The sequence below is a fragment of the Podarcis melisellensis genome (assembly GCF_964234715.1).
Source record: "Podarcis melisellensis genome assembly, chromosome: 4".
Lineage (NCBI taxonomy): Eukaryota > Metazoa > Chordata > Lepidosauria > Squamata > Lacertidae > Podarcis > Podarcis melisellensis.
The window spans coordinates 51,117,632-51,137,225 of NC_138531.1; the positions used below are offsets into that span (position 1 = coordinate 51,117,632).

The 19,594-nt window shown below is 39.6% G+C and overlaps 1 protein-coding gene across 3 annotated transcripts in view; it reads right to left on the reverse strand.

Moving 5' to 3' along the window:
- Nucleotides 1-1,507: 1,507 nt before the first annotated feature.
- Nucleotides 1,508-19,594, reverse strand: part of ETS2 (ETS proto-oncogene 2, transcription factor) — a gene marked incomplete at its 5' end in the record, with an annotated part of 328,432 nt that continues 310,345 nt past the window's right edge. The window contains 10 exons of one of the 3 annotated variants that reach the window (XM_081908754.1): nt 1,508-3,047; nt 3,681-3,795; nt 4,418-4,685; nt 5,887-6,129; nt 6,635-6,718; nt 6,904-7,104; nt 7,379-7,498; nt 8,668-8,788; nt 11,018-11,089; nt 16,039-16,365. In XM_081908754.1, coding sequence (XP_081764880.1) covers nt 2,832-3,047; nt 3,681-3,795; nt 4,418-4,685; nt 5,887-6,129; nt 6,635-6,718; nt 6,904-7,104; nt 7,379-7,498; nt 8,668-8,788; nt 11,018-11,089 — 1,440 coding nt within the window. In that variant the 3' untranslated portion in view covers nt 1,508-2,831. Of the gene's footprint in view, nt 3,048-3,680; nt 3,800-4,417; nt 4,686-5,886; nt 6,130-6,634; nt 6,719-6,903; nt 7,105-7,378; nt 7,499-8,667; nt 8,789-11,017; nt 11,090-16,038; nt 16,366-19,594 lie in introns of those variants that run through there. The other 2 variants (XM_081908753.1, XM_081908752.1) reach the window with 2 other exon arrangements.

The window sequence follows — 19,594 nt, forward strand, 5'->3', positions numbered from 1 at the left end:
GCCTTGGTGAGGATATGGACTCGGACGTGGAACAACTTGCTCATCAACAAGGTCCTTTCCTCCCAACAAGCCATCTTGCATAAGATTAGTAGTACCAAGAATCCAAAGCGGGTGAGAAGGAATCTTTTTGGCAAAACGATTATGATGGAAGACTCTCTTGCATAAAGTTGACAGTGAAGCTGACCCCCTCTATTCTTCAGTTTGTTTTAAATTGTTTCATTGGATTGTAACATTGTAGGATTCTATGGTTTTAAGCACCCACACCCACACACCTGGCCAGGATCTTGTGGTGAAGTAAGAAATCCATTTAAATTATAAAATAATAAAATGGGAATGATTCACAGAAGAAAAAGTCTAAGGGACTGAAGCTGTGAATTAAGGCATATCTTTAAGACCACCATCCCACATAACAGAAAGCCTCTTTAAGATCTCTGCACTTAAAGAAGCTGAATTTGCAAGAGGCAAATTGTTTAGGCTTTGAGGTTGCCTAACCTCACATCACATTTCACATGCATCACATTTCACATGCTTAGTTACCAATGAAAGACAAGACTCCTTCATAAAAGTAACACATGCACTGAATTACAATCTGAATTCTTTCAATTTATGAGGATGTACATCTCCCCCTCCAGTATTATGCCGGTCACATGCCAAGCATGTGAGTCGGGGCAATGGGGAGAGAACTAGCTACTAAGCAGTAGGCCTGTATATCCATGGAAAGATGAAAGCATCAAGCCAGACATAAAGATGCGACCTCCAGGGCATCTGATTGGGGCGGGTTTGGGGGGGATGCTTGCTTTCTGTAGCCGCCTGTTGTAAACACTAACAAAATTAGCACCGTATTAAGTTATCCCTTAAAGTCACCCTTGAAGAGGGAGTGTTGGAAAGCTCTTCTTGTGGGAAGTAGAGATATTGGATGCATCTGTAAACAGGATTGTATTTGCACACACAGAAAAGATCCCAAATATTTTCCAGCTGTGTTTGCATGTACATTTATAGCAAATGCCTCCATTTGGGCCTGTTTTACATGACTCACAGCAGAATTTCACAGTATTTTAAAAACCCCATACTAATTAGAAAACCACTCCAGGGTGTGTGTGGTTTTTGGAGTCCAAATCAAGAAGTTGAAATGTTCCACCATTGAAGGCAAGCACTACAGAGTATATGCAGTTTTATCAGCTATTGTGTTCTTCGGGAGCATGTCTTGTTGGCACGTACACAATTCACAACATTCAATTTGAGAGAGACATGAGATCTAGCTAAGTAATGTATGCATATAGGTATTTATTGCTTCTGCTGAAAGACTGTCAACCTTGCAGGAGATGGAGCTGCTTCTCTGCAATACATTTGCATTCAAATCTTGATGGGCACTGATATGATGGAGAGACTTGCCCCCTGTGTCAACCCCCAGGACTTATTAGACACTTAGATATGTACTTATTGAATTGCTGGTAAGTTTCAAAATTACTGTTAAGAATTCATAAGCGTATAAACACAACTGTTAATATTCGTTCAAGAGGTTTTAATAACATTTTAAACATCAGACTGTACATTTAAATTTACATCAATCTCAAGATAAAAAATACATTTCTTTTACAATATTTTTCATTTACAAACCATTTTTTCCAGTGAAGTGTTTTTGTTTTTGGCAGTAAAAATAGCTGCTACATATATCTTTCTCCTAACTGCTGAAAAGGAGTCAGAATTATTTCCAAAAATAGAATTCATATTTTAATCAGGATAGTTCATGAAGGGTGAGGGCAAAGGTTGGGGAATGGCCAACTGAAGAAAAGAAATAAGGACTATACATATAAATTGTTTCCAAAAGGACATGCATAAAAGAGATATGCCATTAATAAATATATTTGAAAACAATATTAACATTTTCAATTTCAGTCAGAATAAAAGGCAAATTGGGCTTATGCCCCAGGCTATATTATTAGTCTCTTTCAAAAAAAATGCTCAAAGTGTTTTTCTGCCAGCCATGAATTATTCTCCTTGAGCAAAAAAGGCACTCAGCATGTGCCTATGTGATTTATCAACTCCTTCAGTAGATTAAATACTTGTTCCAGGATGCTTAAGTGCTGCTGTTCTGAAATGAAACCTTTACTTTCCTGCTCTTTCAGATGCTTAAATTACAATATACAATATGTTAAATAGGAGCATTAAATTGCCAGAAAACCATTATGAACGTGCTTATATACACACAAACACAAATAACAGACTTTGAAATGGTACATATTTCCTCCCTCTTTGTGAGGACTCTCTGCCACTGCTCCACCTGGCTCTGAGACTACAGTTTATTTGCGGAGGGCACATGCACTGCTTTGGCAAGAACGCCCAATGCAAATTCAACTCAGTACCCTGACTTAAATAAAGGATGCCTAACCTTCCCTCTCTTAAATCACACGTCATGACATAAAACATCTGCAAGGTTGTTATTTTAGGGTTTGTTCAAGCTAGAAATTCTGGTGGCTATCAGCCTTTGGTATGGGTAACACCCTTAATTATACGGTGGCATAAATAACCAGAACTCTAAACCCTGGAGTACTTTCGTATCTTCCAAGTTACAGCTGGGAACTGTGTTGACCTCACTCGTTGTTGCTCAAAAGGTTGGACACATCAAGATCTGAAGCCATGGTGCCCCCAAATACGGCCATTTCTCTTTCCTTTGACTTCACCTGGTTCACAAAATCACTTCTTTTAAGGTCTTTTACAGTGCCCCACTCCAAACAGCCAGAAGGTAAAACTAATGACTGATGCAGGAGGTCCCAGTTCACAGTTCATGCGTTGTTGCATCCTTCCATCAATGCTACAGAAAATTGCAACGCTCAGTCTTCTGTGTCTGGCTGCACTCCTAGCATTGCATGCAGCTCCTCTGCTGTATAGCCCAACAGGTTATGTAGGTCACATACAAAACGGTATACATAGCGCTTCCCTGAAGTCTTGTGTATGATGTTCTTGTCATAGTAATAGCGGAGGCCACGGCTCAGCTTCTCATAGTTCATTTTGGGCTTGTTTTTCCTTCTGCCCCATCGCCGTGCGACCTTAAAGGAGAAAAATGTGGTAAGAGTTATTAACATTCAAGGCAACCACTGAAAATCTGGATTTTAGGAATGGAGTCATTTATTCCAAATGCCATGTTCTTTAATCACTAGCACTTCTACAAGGCCAAGTTAACTGGAGCATACTAGGAACAACAAGTTCAAAAGGGAAAGGTGGAATGAAATGCCTAATCCTTAAAAGCTTAATGAATAGCTAAAGACATCTAGGGCATCTAGAGAGTTGCAAAAAAAGGGAGGTTTTAAATAATGAAATACTTCCAAGTCACGCTCGAATTATAAGAATTATGAGTATATCTGAAGTGAAAAGCTTCAACAAATTAACTTCCTGCAGTATTTTTCTAACTGAAAGAATTCAAATCATGAAGCAACCACTTGATACCTAATAGAATTCATTCATTCTCTCTCTCTCTCATATATATATATTCCTGTTCAGAGTTACCGTATGTCTTTAAAAAACAAAAAAAGCTGGCCAACAAACTATACATGGGAAACAAGTTTTATACATCTAGTTAATACTGCTTTTATTAAGGTGCAGAGTACAGGCTGTCCTTCCTCATAGCTCCACCTAAGAGTAGGCGCCAAACAATTTCTATTCATGACAACTGAACTACTAACCTCATCTGGATCTGTTAATTTAAACTCCCATCCATCTCCAGTCCAGCTAATGAATGACTGACACGATTTGTCAGTTAGAAGCTCTAAAAGGAACTGCCACAATTGTATTGGTCCACTACCTGTTAATACCAAGATAAGATAAAATTATTGTATACTGTCATACATAAATTAATGTGTTAAAGAGACTAGCACTCAGGATTTTAGCATAATTGTTTAATATAATTAAAGTCTTCCTGGGTAAAGGTAAACCTGACACCAGAAGTTGATTCAGAAAAAAATGAAATATACACCTGTAGTTAACAGGATTTTCTTACAGTAGATCTGGATTCACAATCTTAAAAAATTCATGGCAACAAACTGAAGGAAGCTTCCTGCCCTCTAAACTGTTGGCTACACTTTGTAGTACCCCTTATGTTTCACTCTAAAATCCACCCCAACAATTGAATTTCATCTGAAAGATGGAATTCAGAAAAGAACTTGCACTGGGCACAAAAGAATTGTTGAATTCTGCTTTCATTTAGCTTTCATACACACAGAAAAGTGTACAAATAGTGGCTTTAATTAATCTTTATTTTGACGGTAGTCTGAAATTGCTCTAGTTACATTTGTAATGGCTACCTCTGTTGTCATTTCACCTAAATAAAAACGCACCCTCATGGGGCATTATGCAATCGGTGAAGGGGCAGAAAAGCCCCAGAGGCAAAAAACAAAAAAGGTCAAGGAAAATATTGTAGTACTTGCCTGTAAACCCAGCTAGAATTGCTGCTGGTATAACTGGTTTCCCTTGCTCCACAGGGTCACTCCTTTCTTGAATGTAGTCTTTAAAGGACATTGTGGGTTTGTTCAGACACAAGGACTGGCTGCAGTCATCATCAAAACTCTCATAAGATGGCACACGCTGGACATCCACCAACGAGGACTGGCTGTTCCAAGACTGCAGCAATGAATCTGAGCCTTCATAACTTTCTGTGCCACTGTCACTTGAGTCATGCTCTTTAGGTTTACCTGAAAGTGTGGAAAAGTCACAAGTTTGGGTTCACTCAAGTTTTTCTTTGTATTAGTATCGCAGCTGAAAAAATGGAAATGATAGAAACACCCGGGTTTGAATGGATGAGGCTGAGAATACAGGCTCAAAACTGCAATCTTAGATGTGGAAACAGCAAGATAAGACTGGATAGAATTATGAACTTTATTTGGACTGATTTGGACATTAACGCAGTGGCAAGAAGATGATCAGAATCCCCCTTCGGATCTTGAAATATGGGTTCCCTCAACAAAATTTAAAATTCGGCTTTGTAATTCGGAATTTATGTGATGTGATTTGATTGGCCGGTTAATAATTTTTTTTTTAACTGCAATCTTAGGCTGGATCGAGACACATCAAAGAAGCGTTTCAGTTAAATGCGTTGTAAATTTAAACAGGGAAAACAGGTGGCACAATGTTACATCGCATATCAATCGCATTTTCCTTTGCCAGTCTAGCAGAGTCCTTAATTCAGTGCAGCAAGCCAATGAGAATGCAGCTTAGTTTCATCGCTCTTCTTTTTAACAGTTAGTCTGCCCCCACTCCACCAGTTAAGAACTCAAATTACAGAGGTTGCAATCCATCGTAATTCAGATTATGTTTAAGTCCTTCAATTTTGCCCAGTTGTGGTCAGTAAGAATACTACTTTGAATCCAAGGGTTTTACTTAGTAGATCAGAAGATCACTTGAAAGTGACTGCAATACCTCAAGGCCCGCTTCTCCTCATATGAAACAACCCGGCCCCTGCAATCATCACGAGGCCCCTTTTCTTTGTTACTATGGTATGCATTTTTGTTTATATATTGTAAATCGCCCTGTGGTCTTCAGGTGAAGGGCAGCACAGAAATAATTAAGGAAGCTTATGAAATTTATAGCTTAGTTGCCAACAGCTTAACAAGACAGGTTTTTTTCTTTTTTCTTTGACAAATTGTACTGTACTCCGTTGACCTATCAAAAGGCACTACGAATTCTCAGCATCTCAAAATAATGATTTGTGGCTGAGTAATAAAGAGGTAAGTTGGGTTGCTAACTCAGAAACAATAAGCTTGGGTTTTTTAAATACATAATTGCTAGAGCACATGTTAGGAACTGTATTATATTAATGTTTATTTCTTGGAATCTTCTACACTGTAAGCATTATAAACAACAAGGGATCATACGCATAGGGAAGTGCAATCTTACCAGAGTTATCCAACATCAAGTTCAAGTTGTTTCTTGCGAAGTCCTGGTTCATGGAGCAGTAGTTCACATTGACAGTTTCTAACTGTGCTTTAGGAAACATCTGATATTCTTGTTTTAGGTTAACTACATTTGGTCCAACAGATGTCTGACATAAGTCATCCAAAAGGCTGGATTTTGGATAGCCGAGGGCTTTTGGATAGCTGGGTACTTGAGCACAATACTGTGCTTGTTCTATGTTAATACCTGGAGGGGAAATGAACATTTGTTTTTATAATACTCATTGCAGACTCCCCTAGAACAGTATCAGATGTCAAGTAGAGCAATACATGTATGGCCCTAACATTTGTTAGCACAATGTCAAATGCCAAACATGACAATTAGTCAACTCAATCTCCCCTTGCACCTATAACCTTCTCACCTCTCCCCAGGCAAATATATTGGGGGTTTTCCTTTAAGTTTCTAGTCCTAACAGATCAGCATTTTAAAGCATATCCATTCCATTTATCACCAGTTCCTGGCAAAAAAACATACCCCCCCCAATAACCTGACTACCTCCCTTACCCTTCTGAAAGTAAAAGGTATATAAAGCAACTTTCTGTATATTGCTGAATATGCATATGCAATTTCATCCAGGGTGTATACTCTGTACAGCACAGGTATGAAATTGGATATCTACTGACATCAAAAGGAAATTCAGTCTTTCCAGCTTTCCTTAACTGCTGTAATTAGCCTAATTAAAGATACTTACCTAATGTGTTGTTGTTGACCCAGTGCATGGATGAAGTGAGATGGGCGTTTTCCATATACTGATCTTGTGGCTTTTCTTCACTGTCTGGAAATAGAAAAAGTATTTGTTTATACATTTTGGACAGGGGAATTTGCTTTCATCTGTTAAAAGGCAACATGTGATATTTGTATAACACTTAACAAAAGGATTAGCATTTACTTTTGCAAGTTTACCATCCACTGCCCCCAAACAAAACTTGTCATGCTACTACTCTGGTTAGACTTATTTACCTTTTATCATTTGATCCAGATGTTCCCAGAGAATATCACCCACATAATCAGGTGCCAATTCCAAGAAGCGCTCCTTTCCCAGTCTGCACAACTCTTGCCCATCCATGGCAAACCTCTCAAAGTTCACATTTACCAAACTAAATTCATTGGTGGCCCAGATAAGCCACTGGCAGACCTGATGATGTGACCATAACCACGGATCTGCAAGGAGCAAGACAAACAAATTAACATTAAAGAAACTCTCTGCAGGACACATACTTATGCCTACTGGCTGCTGCCTCTTTTACTAACACTTCTTCACATATTCTTTTGAGAAGCATCCAGTAAACTAAACCTACACCAAGCTCAGGCTACAATCCTCAAAAGATCATTTGCAAGCATTCAGAAACTCTCATTTTGTTTACTGGTATTATAATAAAACTACCTTTCTAAGGCTAATCAGTGTAGTCTTTTGCATTAGAAATAAAGCACTTACTATTTGGAATACCCAGTCTGCGCTGTTCCTTTGTGAAACCACTGAAAGTTGCTTTTAAGGCCTGACTCATCACAGCCTTACTGCATGGGGTTAAGAGAGGCAATTCACAGCTGTTTGATTCTGAAAGGCAGAAGAGTTGCAATACTTTAGAAAAGGGAAAGGGGGGAAATGTTTAAGTTTCTTCTTTCTCAACTGCAGCAATGCTTTGTTATTAATATAGATTTTGGACCCAGCTGTATTCTTTACAGAAGTTGCCAGTGACATAACATTAGAAGAGACTAGCAACATTTCAACACTAGAAAAGAACATAAAGTAACCATGTTTAGAATTGTTTGCATAAACATAGTAATTATTCTGAACTTGTTATTTAGCTCTGCATTCCTTCAGGACAGGATCACCAGCATTGCTATCAATGATTTTAACTCGCTTTTTGTAAGAAAGAGTTTGCCTTTGGTATACGGAGTTATAATCATTTCAAAACCACAATACTTCACTTATCTATGTTCTATTGACTATTCCGTCAGGTGTACAGCACTATTATGGCAAGAACAGTGTTGCTGCAACTGGGGCTCTGACGAACTATCTGAATTCATTTACTGATAAGGCTACTGCCAGTGTGACTTTCAGAGTAAAATACTACTTTCATTACCAGAAGAACTAAATGAACTTTGCATCCTGATCAGTTTCAAGCCTAGGACCAAGAAAGCAATCACAGTGCTCCTTTACTTGTAATGGCTTCACCATTAATTCCAAAAACTATGCACATCTTCGTACTTTGCTCCTCAAGCTAATGGAGCCATATGCACAATCTGGACTGAGAATTTTAAATTTATGTTACGAGGGGTATACCTCTGCCCAACTCTACCAAGACATTTCCTGCATAAGCACTACAGTGGAACCTCTACTTACAGACATAATCTGTTCTGGAGGTCTGTCCGCTGGTCGAAACAGTGTGCTAGAAGAGGCGCCGTGTGTGTGCATTTGGCGGTAGCGCGTGGAAATCGCGGCAAACCCGGTGTTTACTTCTGGGTTTGCCGTGGATGCAACTTGGATAGTCAGCGAGACGAGGTATATGTAAGTCAAGGTTCCACTATACTCAAATTAATATGAGCTACACATGAGCAATGACTTTGCTTCAACGCTATTCCATTATGAATAAGAGGAGATGCCCACAGATTGTGCCTTCTCTAATTCTACATACAGGTGACTTTGGACCACATCCTGTTTAGAGTATTCAATTCTATTAACTAGCATGACAGAGGTGTTACATTTATTAAACTGGTATTTACCATAAGAAATAGAATCAAGGCCTGTTGGCACTTCCTGGACTGTCTGATCTTCATTTAATGAGGGAAAGTATCCAGTAAACAAAGAATTTGCACCTTCAAAGCTATCAAATGCAGGCTGCCGCTGAAAAAGAAAATACAAGAAGTTCAGTTTGGATATTTTAGTACACGCACAAGTTTATAGAACAAGTGTGATATGGTTATGTAACTCATTGTTCCAGGAATCTTAACAGCTCCATTCTATGTTAAGCAGCCATTTCTTAGTCAGTATCATTTCCCTTGAAACTGACTAAGTACATACGAAGGATTGACGCTGGATTTCCTGATTTACTAAAAACTGTAGCAGTAGTTCAAATAGGAAGCTACAAAAGCATCTTCAGATTCATGTCATGGAGCATATCCTTGCAACATTTTAAAAGCACAATCTGAAATTTGAATTAACAAAGATTTAGGTATTATTTTAAAGGATTTGCTTTATTTTATGAAGCACTGTTTGCATTTGAATGACTACCTAGCACTATAAATTCTATTAAGGGGGGAATAGGTATGGTCTAGAATCTAGAAAACAATGGGAGACGCACATGAAATCTGAACAGTAATCTGAGGTTTGAGGTTTTATAATTATTTGCTTTCCTAAGTAACTTCCTTTTTATGAAGCTATTCACCAGAAGAGTTTTATGAAATGCACACTAACTGCATACTGATATACAGAAACTGCACACTAACCTTTCTTGTATAATTGTGTATAATATGTATAAGCACCTATTTGATAAAACAAAAATCTCTCTCTCTCACACACACACACACACACACACACACACACACGAGAATACAACACTACCATCTTTGTAGCAGCCATTGTAAAGCAAGTCTAAAATAAAAGATTTGATACATTCCACTATTTTTTTTCACCCATTAACTCACAAACACAGCCATTCACTGAAATGTTTTCACATCATTAAAATGGTTAGCTTGTTGAGGTGTTAAGATAGACTTCCAAGAACAATGTGTTTGGCTTTCTACTGCTTTTATTAATATATTTGTATTCAAATGGTCAGGGGAGCAGCATATCTATGAAGTTTGGGTGCCAGTTTTGGGTAACTTCTCTAATACATTGCTACTGATTTCACCTTTTAAATTCAAAAAAGGGTATCACAGGATGGAAAAGCCAGCACAAAGTACATCTCTCAGATGTGTGCCTCTATTGGCTGGTTTTAGCCCAACACTTATTTAGTCAATGTGATTCAGTCTAGCACAAAGAAACTGTTCAAATAGACATTACTCCAATAAGAAAATTCAGCTTTAAGAACTTAACTTGAGCAAGTTGCTGTACAAATGAAATGATTAATAATAAGCCAGCTGTCTAGCCTTCTAACAACATAAATTCTTTCAATGTTAACTGATAAAAGATCTGAGTCAACACTTTCAACATAATCTGGAAACTCCTGTGTTTTGTGTAAACAAGTGACCCTTGTACTGAGTCACTGGAAAAAATGCAGCAGAATTAAGAGTGAGTAAAAGGCATGCTGTACTGAAAAAAAATGTTTTGAATATGAAACTAAACAGCACAACGAGCACGTTAAAAGCATAGACACATAAAAATCCTGAACAAATGAGGAACAGTTGTACAATGTTGGAACTGTGCCCAGAAGGCCAACGTAAGTCAACCAATATGCCTTCAATATTGTTTGTGACTGGCCTACCAGCCAAGAAAAGGTTAGCAAGCATCTTCCATAAGGCCTACATTTATATTCTTTTGTCTTAACTAAGTAAAAATACAACCTTGAACAGTTTATTGCTAAATTAAGACATAGCTTCATTTTGCTAAATTATTCTGTCTCCAATTCCCTCAAAGGATTGAATGTCAGGCAGTATTGAAAGAAATCAATAGTGGAATTTTTAAAGAGACATAAGTTGTTGATGTCACAGTAAGCCAAAACAGCAGACAAAGCACTTCTCATAGGGGACTTTGAATTTTTAAACCACAGGACAATTAGGGTGTAAATGCAATCAACTGTACATAAAAATGCTACTTGACACCAGCACATTAAGCTTTTGGCTATCTCAACCGTGCATTTATTTTATACACCTGTCTTGGTGAGATCACGTGGCAGGATTTGGCTTTCAAATTGCATAGCAAATAAGAAAACAGTTTCTGTTATTCTCTTTTCAAATATAGAAAGCCTATATGCAAATGACACAACATCGAATTAAACTAATAGTCTTCACTGGACTGTTACTGAAAATGTTAGTTTTTAGCTGGAATAGAAGTATATTATTTATAGCATGTAAAAATAGTTTCATGCATGCAAAATTAAAGTGTTACTGAAAATGTTTGTTTTTCACAACTCACCTTGAGCAGTCCTCTATATGCATTGCACACAGGTGCTACCTGATCCATGTTCTTGATTCCAAAGTCACTCATCTAAAATGAGAAAATAAAATATATATGAGAGCTATTTGTTGACGGGGGGGGGGAGGGAATGCTTTTGGCTCATGCATGAACATTCTATCTGCTGCAGTTTACAAAGGTCATACACGAATGTCACCAATTTCCTTCATTCAGAAGGGAGAACATAGGAGGAGCAAATCAAGAGTTATCATTTAAAAACGTTCTAGCCACGCTAGATTCATGAACACAATGGGTGGTCTTGGTTAAGTCAACAGCATCTCAGCCAAACCTATGTCACAAGATTGTTGTGAACACAGTATTTCATTTTTGCTCTACTTCATTTCTATTGATGAAACCTCTCTGTATGCAGAATGACTCGCTTCAGCTTCTGGCAAAAGTATAGACTGTCTGAATTATAAATTATTACTGAAACACTATAAAATGCTATTGATATCTAAAGATGGTATTATTCATCATCCACTCATCATGAACAGCTGAATACTTAAGTATGCATGGCCTTAAGTGAGCTTTCCCAAAAATCCATAAAAGTAAGCGTACACATAAATCAAACAAGAAAAAAGGTTTTAATACTTTTTTCAATTCTTTCTAAAATCTCCCCTCCTTTTTTTGTTCACAGTATGAGATCATATAAAAAGAATATTGTTGGAACTTAATACTGATAGTCATTTGAAAACTAAAGAATTGTTAGAGAGTAATGACACAGCAAGCAACACCTCATCCTAATCACATCCATTTGGTTAGAGAATCTCCCAGCTATTAGTGGAATTTACTTCCATATAAGTGTCCTTAGGGTCATCACTCTTCATTAAAACAATTACTTTAGAACAGATATATTTTATCAGACCTAGTTCCATATTTTTGTTAGCCTTAGAAAAGGTACACTCTAGTTTCCTACCAACTCAAACACCAATTTTGTACTCACTTGCTCCAATTATCCAATCAGGCCTATACAACCCTATACAACCTACAGGCCTGAAGTGAAATAAAACCAGAGCCAATTCTTATTAGAATCCATTAATTCTTAGTCCTACTAAATGTAAGTAGGCCGCCCTGACTAACTACCCATGTTTCAAGCTCAGCCTTGGGCAGTGGTGTTGTCTGTGCAACAGACAACACCACTTTTGGCTCTAGACTCTAGAGAAAATGTGAGCCTTGCCCTTGGGCTGTTCTTCCCCAGCACTACCTAATGATCAACTTTTCACACCATAAATATATGTTACTAGGGGTTTCCACAGGCAAACTGTACACACCACTGTAGATATCACCTCTATTTCCCCATTCACTATAATGGAGAACCTAAAAATAGCTTTAAACTTTTCTCATTTTAGCCAAAGTGGATGAGATTTACAGGTACAGGAGCTCCTCCAGAGTGGATTAAGCTTGCCAAATTGCAGACAAATAGATCCGGGGGCTTTTTGTGAAGAAAGTAAAAGGCATTCATTTTCTTCCATAATCTCTTATGAAAGCAGAGCAGGGGTTTCTCTTGCTCTTTCTTACCTTAAAACAGTTAAGAAGTGGTTGAGTCATGTGTATTCTTGATTCTAAAGTTTTAAAAACTCTGCAGTTTCACATAGGGCCTAGTTTCTGGTGCCCTTCAATAGATCTTACAGACCTTGCCTGTGTCCTCTGATAGGCCACTCCAATACAGGTTTTAAATCATGATGCTTTTGTAGAACACTCCTGTGGAGTTCTGAAGAGCTCTGGGTTTGTTTGTGCAGAACGATAAAGGTTTTTTTTTAACACCTTAACTTTCATTATTTTTTTAAAAAAATACCTCTATTGCTGGGCTTAACAAAGAACAACCCAGAGTCTTCCGTGCTCTGCAGGCAACATGCTGGACAGCACCACTTACTGCAAAGCCCACAGACCTAGGATAACTAGATATACAATGACATAGTAATTCTGTGTTTAAAAACCTAGGAAATAAAGTGACACTGTGCAAGCCCTGTTCTAAACTGGGGGGCGGGGCGGCAATTGCCTACATCATGTTTTAACAAGACTTCATTCCAATTCACTTCTTTATTCAGCTCCCACACATAACTGATGCACATACTATTTGATTATTGTTGGGATAAAGGATTTAAGGAGACCAAGAGCAAACTGCACTACAGTGAGGGGAAATGATAACGTACTTTATATTTAATAGTGCCAGGAACAGTATAATGTGAGGTCTCTGACTAAAACTCTTAAAACTACTGTTGATGGAACTGTGATAAGACCTGAGTACATTAACTCAACAAGAGAGGATCAAAGAGAAGGCTATAAAAGCAAGCTTATGGGGCGTTGTTCAGTTCGTCACAATTGAACACAAATGTTTTATAGTAATGCTTTGGCACAGAGTTGGTTTAACCCTTATCTTTCAGACTGGTTATCAGTTTCCAGGAATGCATCTGTGTATCCACCTCATGTACTTTGCGTAAGGAGGTTATCAGCCAAAAGATCAAAATGCTGTTAATTTTAATGTAGGGTTTTTTCCCCTTAAGAATTCCACACCTGGCATGAAAAGGTAAGAACATGGCCCAGCTTCTTCTCCCTTATGTTAAGTCTTTAAAATCCCTGACCATTAAAGTGGAAATCCATTTTAATTTAGTGTCACTTGTAGTTGTCTGCTCATATGTATTGTATTGATACAATACATATGAGCAGACAACTACAAGTGACACTACTGTATCTGTATTGATACAGAATTTTAAAACCTCAGGTTTATATAATGAGCTATTTAAACTTGAAAGAATTTATGTGGTAAGTATGAAATACTTTATATATTAATTATACTGGGTGAACTCCTGGTCTCTGTGTTTTCAAACATTCATGGGCTCTCTCTCCTCCTAGTCGAAAATACATCTTTTTCTGATAGCTCCACTGACACAGTTCTTTCAAAAATCAAATTCCAACAAGCAATGCTTTCTTAGCTTCAAGAGAAGCTTTCTTTTCAAACAGCTTTGTTTATGGAGGCAGAGGCTAGTTTCCTGAGGTTCAGCACTGGCTACAACTGCATTTCATATTAAAACTGGGTATTATTGACCAAAATCTCCTGAGCCAAATGGGTTCCTGTAAATAAGCATCTTCTACATAAACGACGAATATAAAGAGCCCTTGCCCAACTAATTAGCTGATATTTCTTCCAGTAAAATATAAATAAATGTTACTGATGTTTAAGCAAGATTTTCCTGCATTCATTCATTTTCTGGAGAAGTTTCAGTTACATACATACTGCCATGATTGTAGCATGTTTAAGAAAAGCCATATGTAACACGTGGTGCTCAATTGTACAAGTATGCATAGGTATATCTTCTGGGTACATTATTTATAAAGGGGGAAGGGGAATAGGTGAAGAGATAAACAGCCTGTTGCTTGTTGTTACTCTCTAGCAAATCATAGTATACCAAAAAACAAGTCTTGAGGCATATGCTTTTTGTGGATAAAACTAGGCCTTACTTTTCCATTTGCCTTATAAACACATGGTCAAGCTAGCAGGTAACTAAAAACTTACTTATGTGTAGGTGATTGCCAGAAGCAGTTAATGCATTCATGATCAACATTTAGTAACCAAAACGTTAAAATACTAAAAATACTAACTATAAAAGATCACTAATGATTTTATCCCCTTGTCCTTTTCAATGCAACATTATAAACAAGTTAATTTCTTACAAGAAAGTTTAAAAGCCTAATCAACAGTGAACCATTATTAATGTGACTATGCCACACAAATAACCTATTCACTCTCACAAAAGGTACACAAAAATGAAGCGAGACATTTAGCTGTTTGGGGTGGGGGGACGACACATACAGACATAATTTTTAAGGACAACAATTCCCTTCTCTGATCCTGCTCATATCCAAAGAAACATCCATTAAGTGCCATTAGCACGTGGATCAATAGCATTACAAGATTCATTTATACTGTATCGGAAATGAAGACTTAATGCGGTAAAAGCCTTCTGCATGCAACACTTTATGAAAAAAAGGAATAGTGATCAAACTACAAATACTTGATCTTAACAGCCCAAATATTTACCAGACTTAATATTTACCGGAGTGAGCAACAAGAACACACTAAAAGTGGGTTTTTTTAAAAAGTTTGTTTTTCAAACTCCTATCATTCATCTTATATACGCCTCTTCTCTTTCTTCTAATCACATGGAGATCAACTGACTTGCAAAGTTAGATCTGAATTATTCTAGTTCACGGACCCCATTCACAAATCCAAACAAAAATAAATTACACCAACGCATTTTTAGAAGAGCTGCTCCAGCAGAACCGAGATAAGGCCAAAACAACTGCTTTGCCGGGCCGGGGAGAATTTCGCCTTTGATTCCGAAGCAGTTATTTCCCACCAGCACAAGCCTTTTCAAGGCAGAACTGATGGCCGAAATCCCAAGAGCCCAGTTCAGAAAGAACTCCAAAGCAGCTTCCGGGAAAGCGGAAAGACCTGTTACTCGCTAAGCAAAGCAACGCCTGCTCCCTCGCTCCGCCGGGATGTGCCCGGCATCCCTACGACGAGAGCCCGCGCTGCAAGCCACACAAAAAGGAAAACGACCACCGAGAGAGAGAGAGAGAGAGAGAGAGAGAGAGAGAGAGAGAGAGAGAGAGAGAGAGAGAGAGAGAGAGAACACACGGAGCAGAAGACGACCCGTATCCGGCTTGGCGAGATGCTCTTCCACCACAAACGCCGAGTAGCGCCTCTGGCCCATAGAGCACGGCAAATCCCTGGCCAGAAAGGCTGGGTGAAATGGCACGGCGCTCTCCGTCTTCTCTCTGCACCCCCACCGCCAATTCTCTCTCGCCCACCTGCGCCCCGTCGCCAGTTACCTGAGCCCGCCTGCTCGAAGGCGCCTCCCTCCAGCCCAGAGAAGCGCGCGCCAGCCTCCCCGAGCCCAGGTTCCCTCGCTCTCCCTCCCTCCGTCTCCCGGCTTGTGTTTCCCGCGCCGCGCCCGGCGGCCTCGCTCGAGGTCCCTCACCTGGCCCAAGAAGATCCGCTCCGTCCAAAAGGCGCCTCCGCTTGCGGACACCCCCCCCAAAAAAATATCCTTGCGCGGCAGCCGAAGGCGCGCGCACAAAGCACACGGCGACGTTATCCCAGCACGGCTCCGGAGGTGGAGGAAGAGGAGGAGACGACCCTCCCGGCAAAGCACCAGCAGCCGCGGCCGAGTGAAAGGGGCGAAGAGGCTCCCGAGCAAACTCCCAGGCCGCCGAAGGACGTGTGTGCGTGTGTGCGAGGGAGCTCGAGGTGGCTTCCCGCCGGCGCTGCTGGTGGCCCTGGAGTGACTGCGTTGCGCTGGCGCGGGTTGGGCACGCCTGGCTTCTTGACGGGGCGAGGGAGGCGCCGAGGGAGGGAGGCGGAGCGCGAGCAGGAAGAGCCGCCCCTCCGCTCTGCTGCTGCTGCTGCTGTGCTGCCCCGCCTCAAGCAGGAGAGCAACCCGGGCTGCCTCCGTCCCCTCGACGGAGACGCCGGGAAGCCTCGAGGGGGAAGGGATGGAGAGCTCAGAAGAAACCTACTTCGCAGAAGAAGGCGAAGGAAGACCAAAGCCCTTTATCTCTCTGAAACTGAAGCTTTCAGAGCACGTCGAGAGCGCAATGACGAGAGCCTTTTTGGATCAGACCAATCTTAGTCCAGCATCCCGTTTCTCGCAATGGCTAACCCGATGCCCGCGGATGCCCCCAAATAGCTTGCCCTGAGCTTATTGTCGTCATGCTCAGGAAGAAAACCCATAATTCTTAAGTTTATCTGTAAACTGTCAGGGGCAAAAAGCAGGGTATAAATAAATGATATAATAATTCTTATTATTAATAATGATTTTATTATTTATACCCCGCCCATCTGGCTGGGTTTCCCCAGCCACTCTGGGCAGCTTTCATCTGAATATAAAAACATAATAAAATGTCAAGCGTTAAAAACTTCCCTACACAGGGCTGCTTACAGATGTCTTCTAAAAATTGTGTAGTTCTTTGACTCCCTGAGTCTGATGTGAGCGCCCTACTGCCAAGAAGGCCTTTTGCCTGGTTCCCTGTAACTTCACTTCTCGCAGTGAGGGAACCACCAGAAGGCCCTGGGAGGTGATCCACAGAAAAAATATATATAAATTGCTCCACACAAGATGTATGAATGAATACACCTCTTATCACCTCTTCCACCCCCTTTTTTAAACAAAAGCCCCAAATGTTGTGGCCACTCCTCATAGGGAAGTTGCTAAAGCCCCATGATGATTTTGGCTACCCTTTTCTGAATATTGCCCAACTCTACAAGATCCGAGTGATGTGCTGACCAGAAGTGTATGCAATACTGCTAGTGTGGTTGCGCCATAGATATGTATACAGGCATTCAATATTGGCAGTTATAATTTCAAACTTGTTCCTAATGACCCCTAGCATGGGATCCACCTTTTTCATAGGAAGGGCAGAGTACAAGGTTGATGGTAAGTGAACAGACATTTCTGAGAGAGAGTGAGGAAAGGCTACTTCAGGGGTCAGGAACCTTTTCCAGCTGTGGGCCGGTCCACCGTCCCTCAGACCATGTGGTGGGCCAGACTATATTGGATGGGGGATGAACGAATTCCTATGCCCCACAAATAACCCAGAGATGCATTTTAAATAAAAGCACACATTCTGCTCATGTAAAAACACCAGGCAGGCCCCACAAATAACCCAGAGATGCATTTTAAATAAAAGCACACATTCTACTCATGTAAAAACACGCTGATTCCTGACCGTTCACGGGTCGAACTGAGAAGGCGATTGGGCCGCATCCGGCCCACGGGTCTTAGGTTGCCTACCCCTGGACTACTTTTTACCATTCATGATCTAACTGATAATACAAACAAAAGACGAGTTAATGTGCATTAAAGGATAGCTCGTTTTTTACTTAGCTTGAGGGTATGCCACAAAGAGAGGAGTCTAACCCAAACACTGGAGCCAACTCCAGTATATTTGTGGGGCTGGGCCCCTACAAAGTCAATGGGCAAAGTTGCGGGCACCCACAGTCTTCAGCATGAGATGGCACCTATGAACCCAAATATGCAATATATTTAGTTACACAAATAAATGTTCGCATAGATTCTATAGACATTGTATTGATCATACCAATTTCTAGGGCCTGTTCATGTTTTTACTGCTTACATGCCACAACGGCTTCCATAGACAATGAAGTGGCCGTGATATGTTAGATGGTTCAAAACTGTTCATTTCCACGGTAAGTGATAACTGATGATTCCTCCAACTTTCCTGGCTGGTACCATGGATTATGTTTATATGTGGTCATAAATTGTATTCCAGGCACCAGAATAGCATTTATATTTAATTGATGTGATCTGAAGTAAATGGGCTGTGAGACCCACTTTTTATCTCCTTACAGAACACACTGCATGTGAGATGTGCTAGTCCAGGAGTATATAGACAAAAGCACATCAGGCCTATTTTATTACTATTAATTCTTAATGCAGGAAGCTCTTGGGCTGAATTGCAGACTACGTCCCATATCCCGTAGGTATGTTTAATTATGTATATCATTATTATGTTGTTCAATACAAATGCTTAGGACTTTTCAACAGTTTTGGAAACTCACATTTATTTGCTTTTCAGTCCACTCTTGTACATGTTACGTCTCAGTGTGCCCGATGGGGCTTAGTCCCAGGTATGTATGCATGGACTATCCCTCCTAGTTCTAATTATTTTGCTTGTTTTCTTGGAAATAAATCCCACTGTATTATTCAGTGGGGGTTACCCCTAAGTAAGCAAGAATAGGATTGCAGGCTCAGCTTCTATATCTGAAAGAACAGTATCTCTTGAAGAAGTATTTATGATACTTCTTTGCTCTCTTTAAGGTTGCATTCTCTGGAAGCTATCATATGATGAATGGTGGCAGGAATGAATAAATATTTCCTTTAACCCTTTGGTGTTCTTTGTTTCATTAATCAGATTATTGTACTGTTTACTGTTATGCTTTAATGGCTGCTGGTTTTTGTTTTTATTTGGTCTTCTTTCAAGTGCTGATTTTATTATTGTCTTTACTCTGTTAGATTTGAATAAACTAGGGCTCAACAATTTGGGGATGTTATCCTATACATGTCTAATAAGACGTAAATCTTGGAGCTTTCTTTGATGCTTGCTCCAAGTAACAGGATTGCTGCCCAAAATAGACATTTCATTAGGGGCTTTTGTACTGTTTAAATTTATAGTTTTGCTGCTGTTTGGTATGTTTCTAGCATTTTATTCTGTATTTTAATGTAATGTGAAATTATTTCTGGCTGTCATTTTCCACATTCACTACCTTGAATGCCTATGGGCAGTGAGATGATTCCTAAACATCTTTTTTAATAAATTAATATCCCTTTCCTAAAGTGTGCCTTATTTGGTTTTATGCTCTTCTGAAGGATGCAGAATAAGCTAAAATTAAATGTGTACTTAAGCAGTCATTCATATTGTGATACAGCTAATATGGTAAGAGTATTGCAGCCATCCTGTTGCAATAAAACGCCACTAGTTCTTTCTCAAGGGCCAAAGGGTTTATTTCTACTCAAC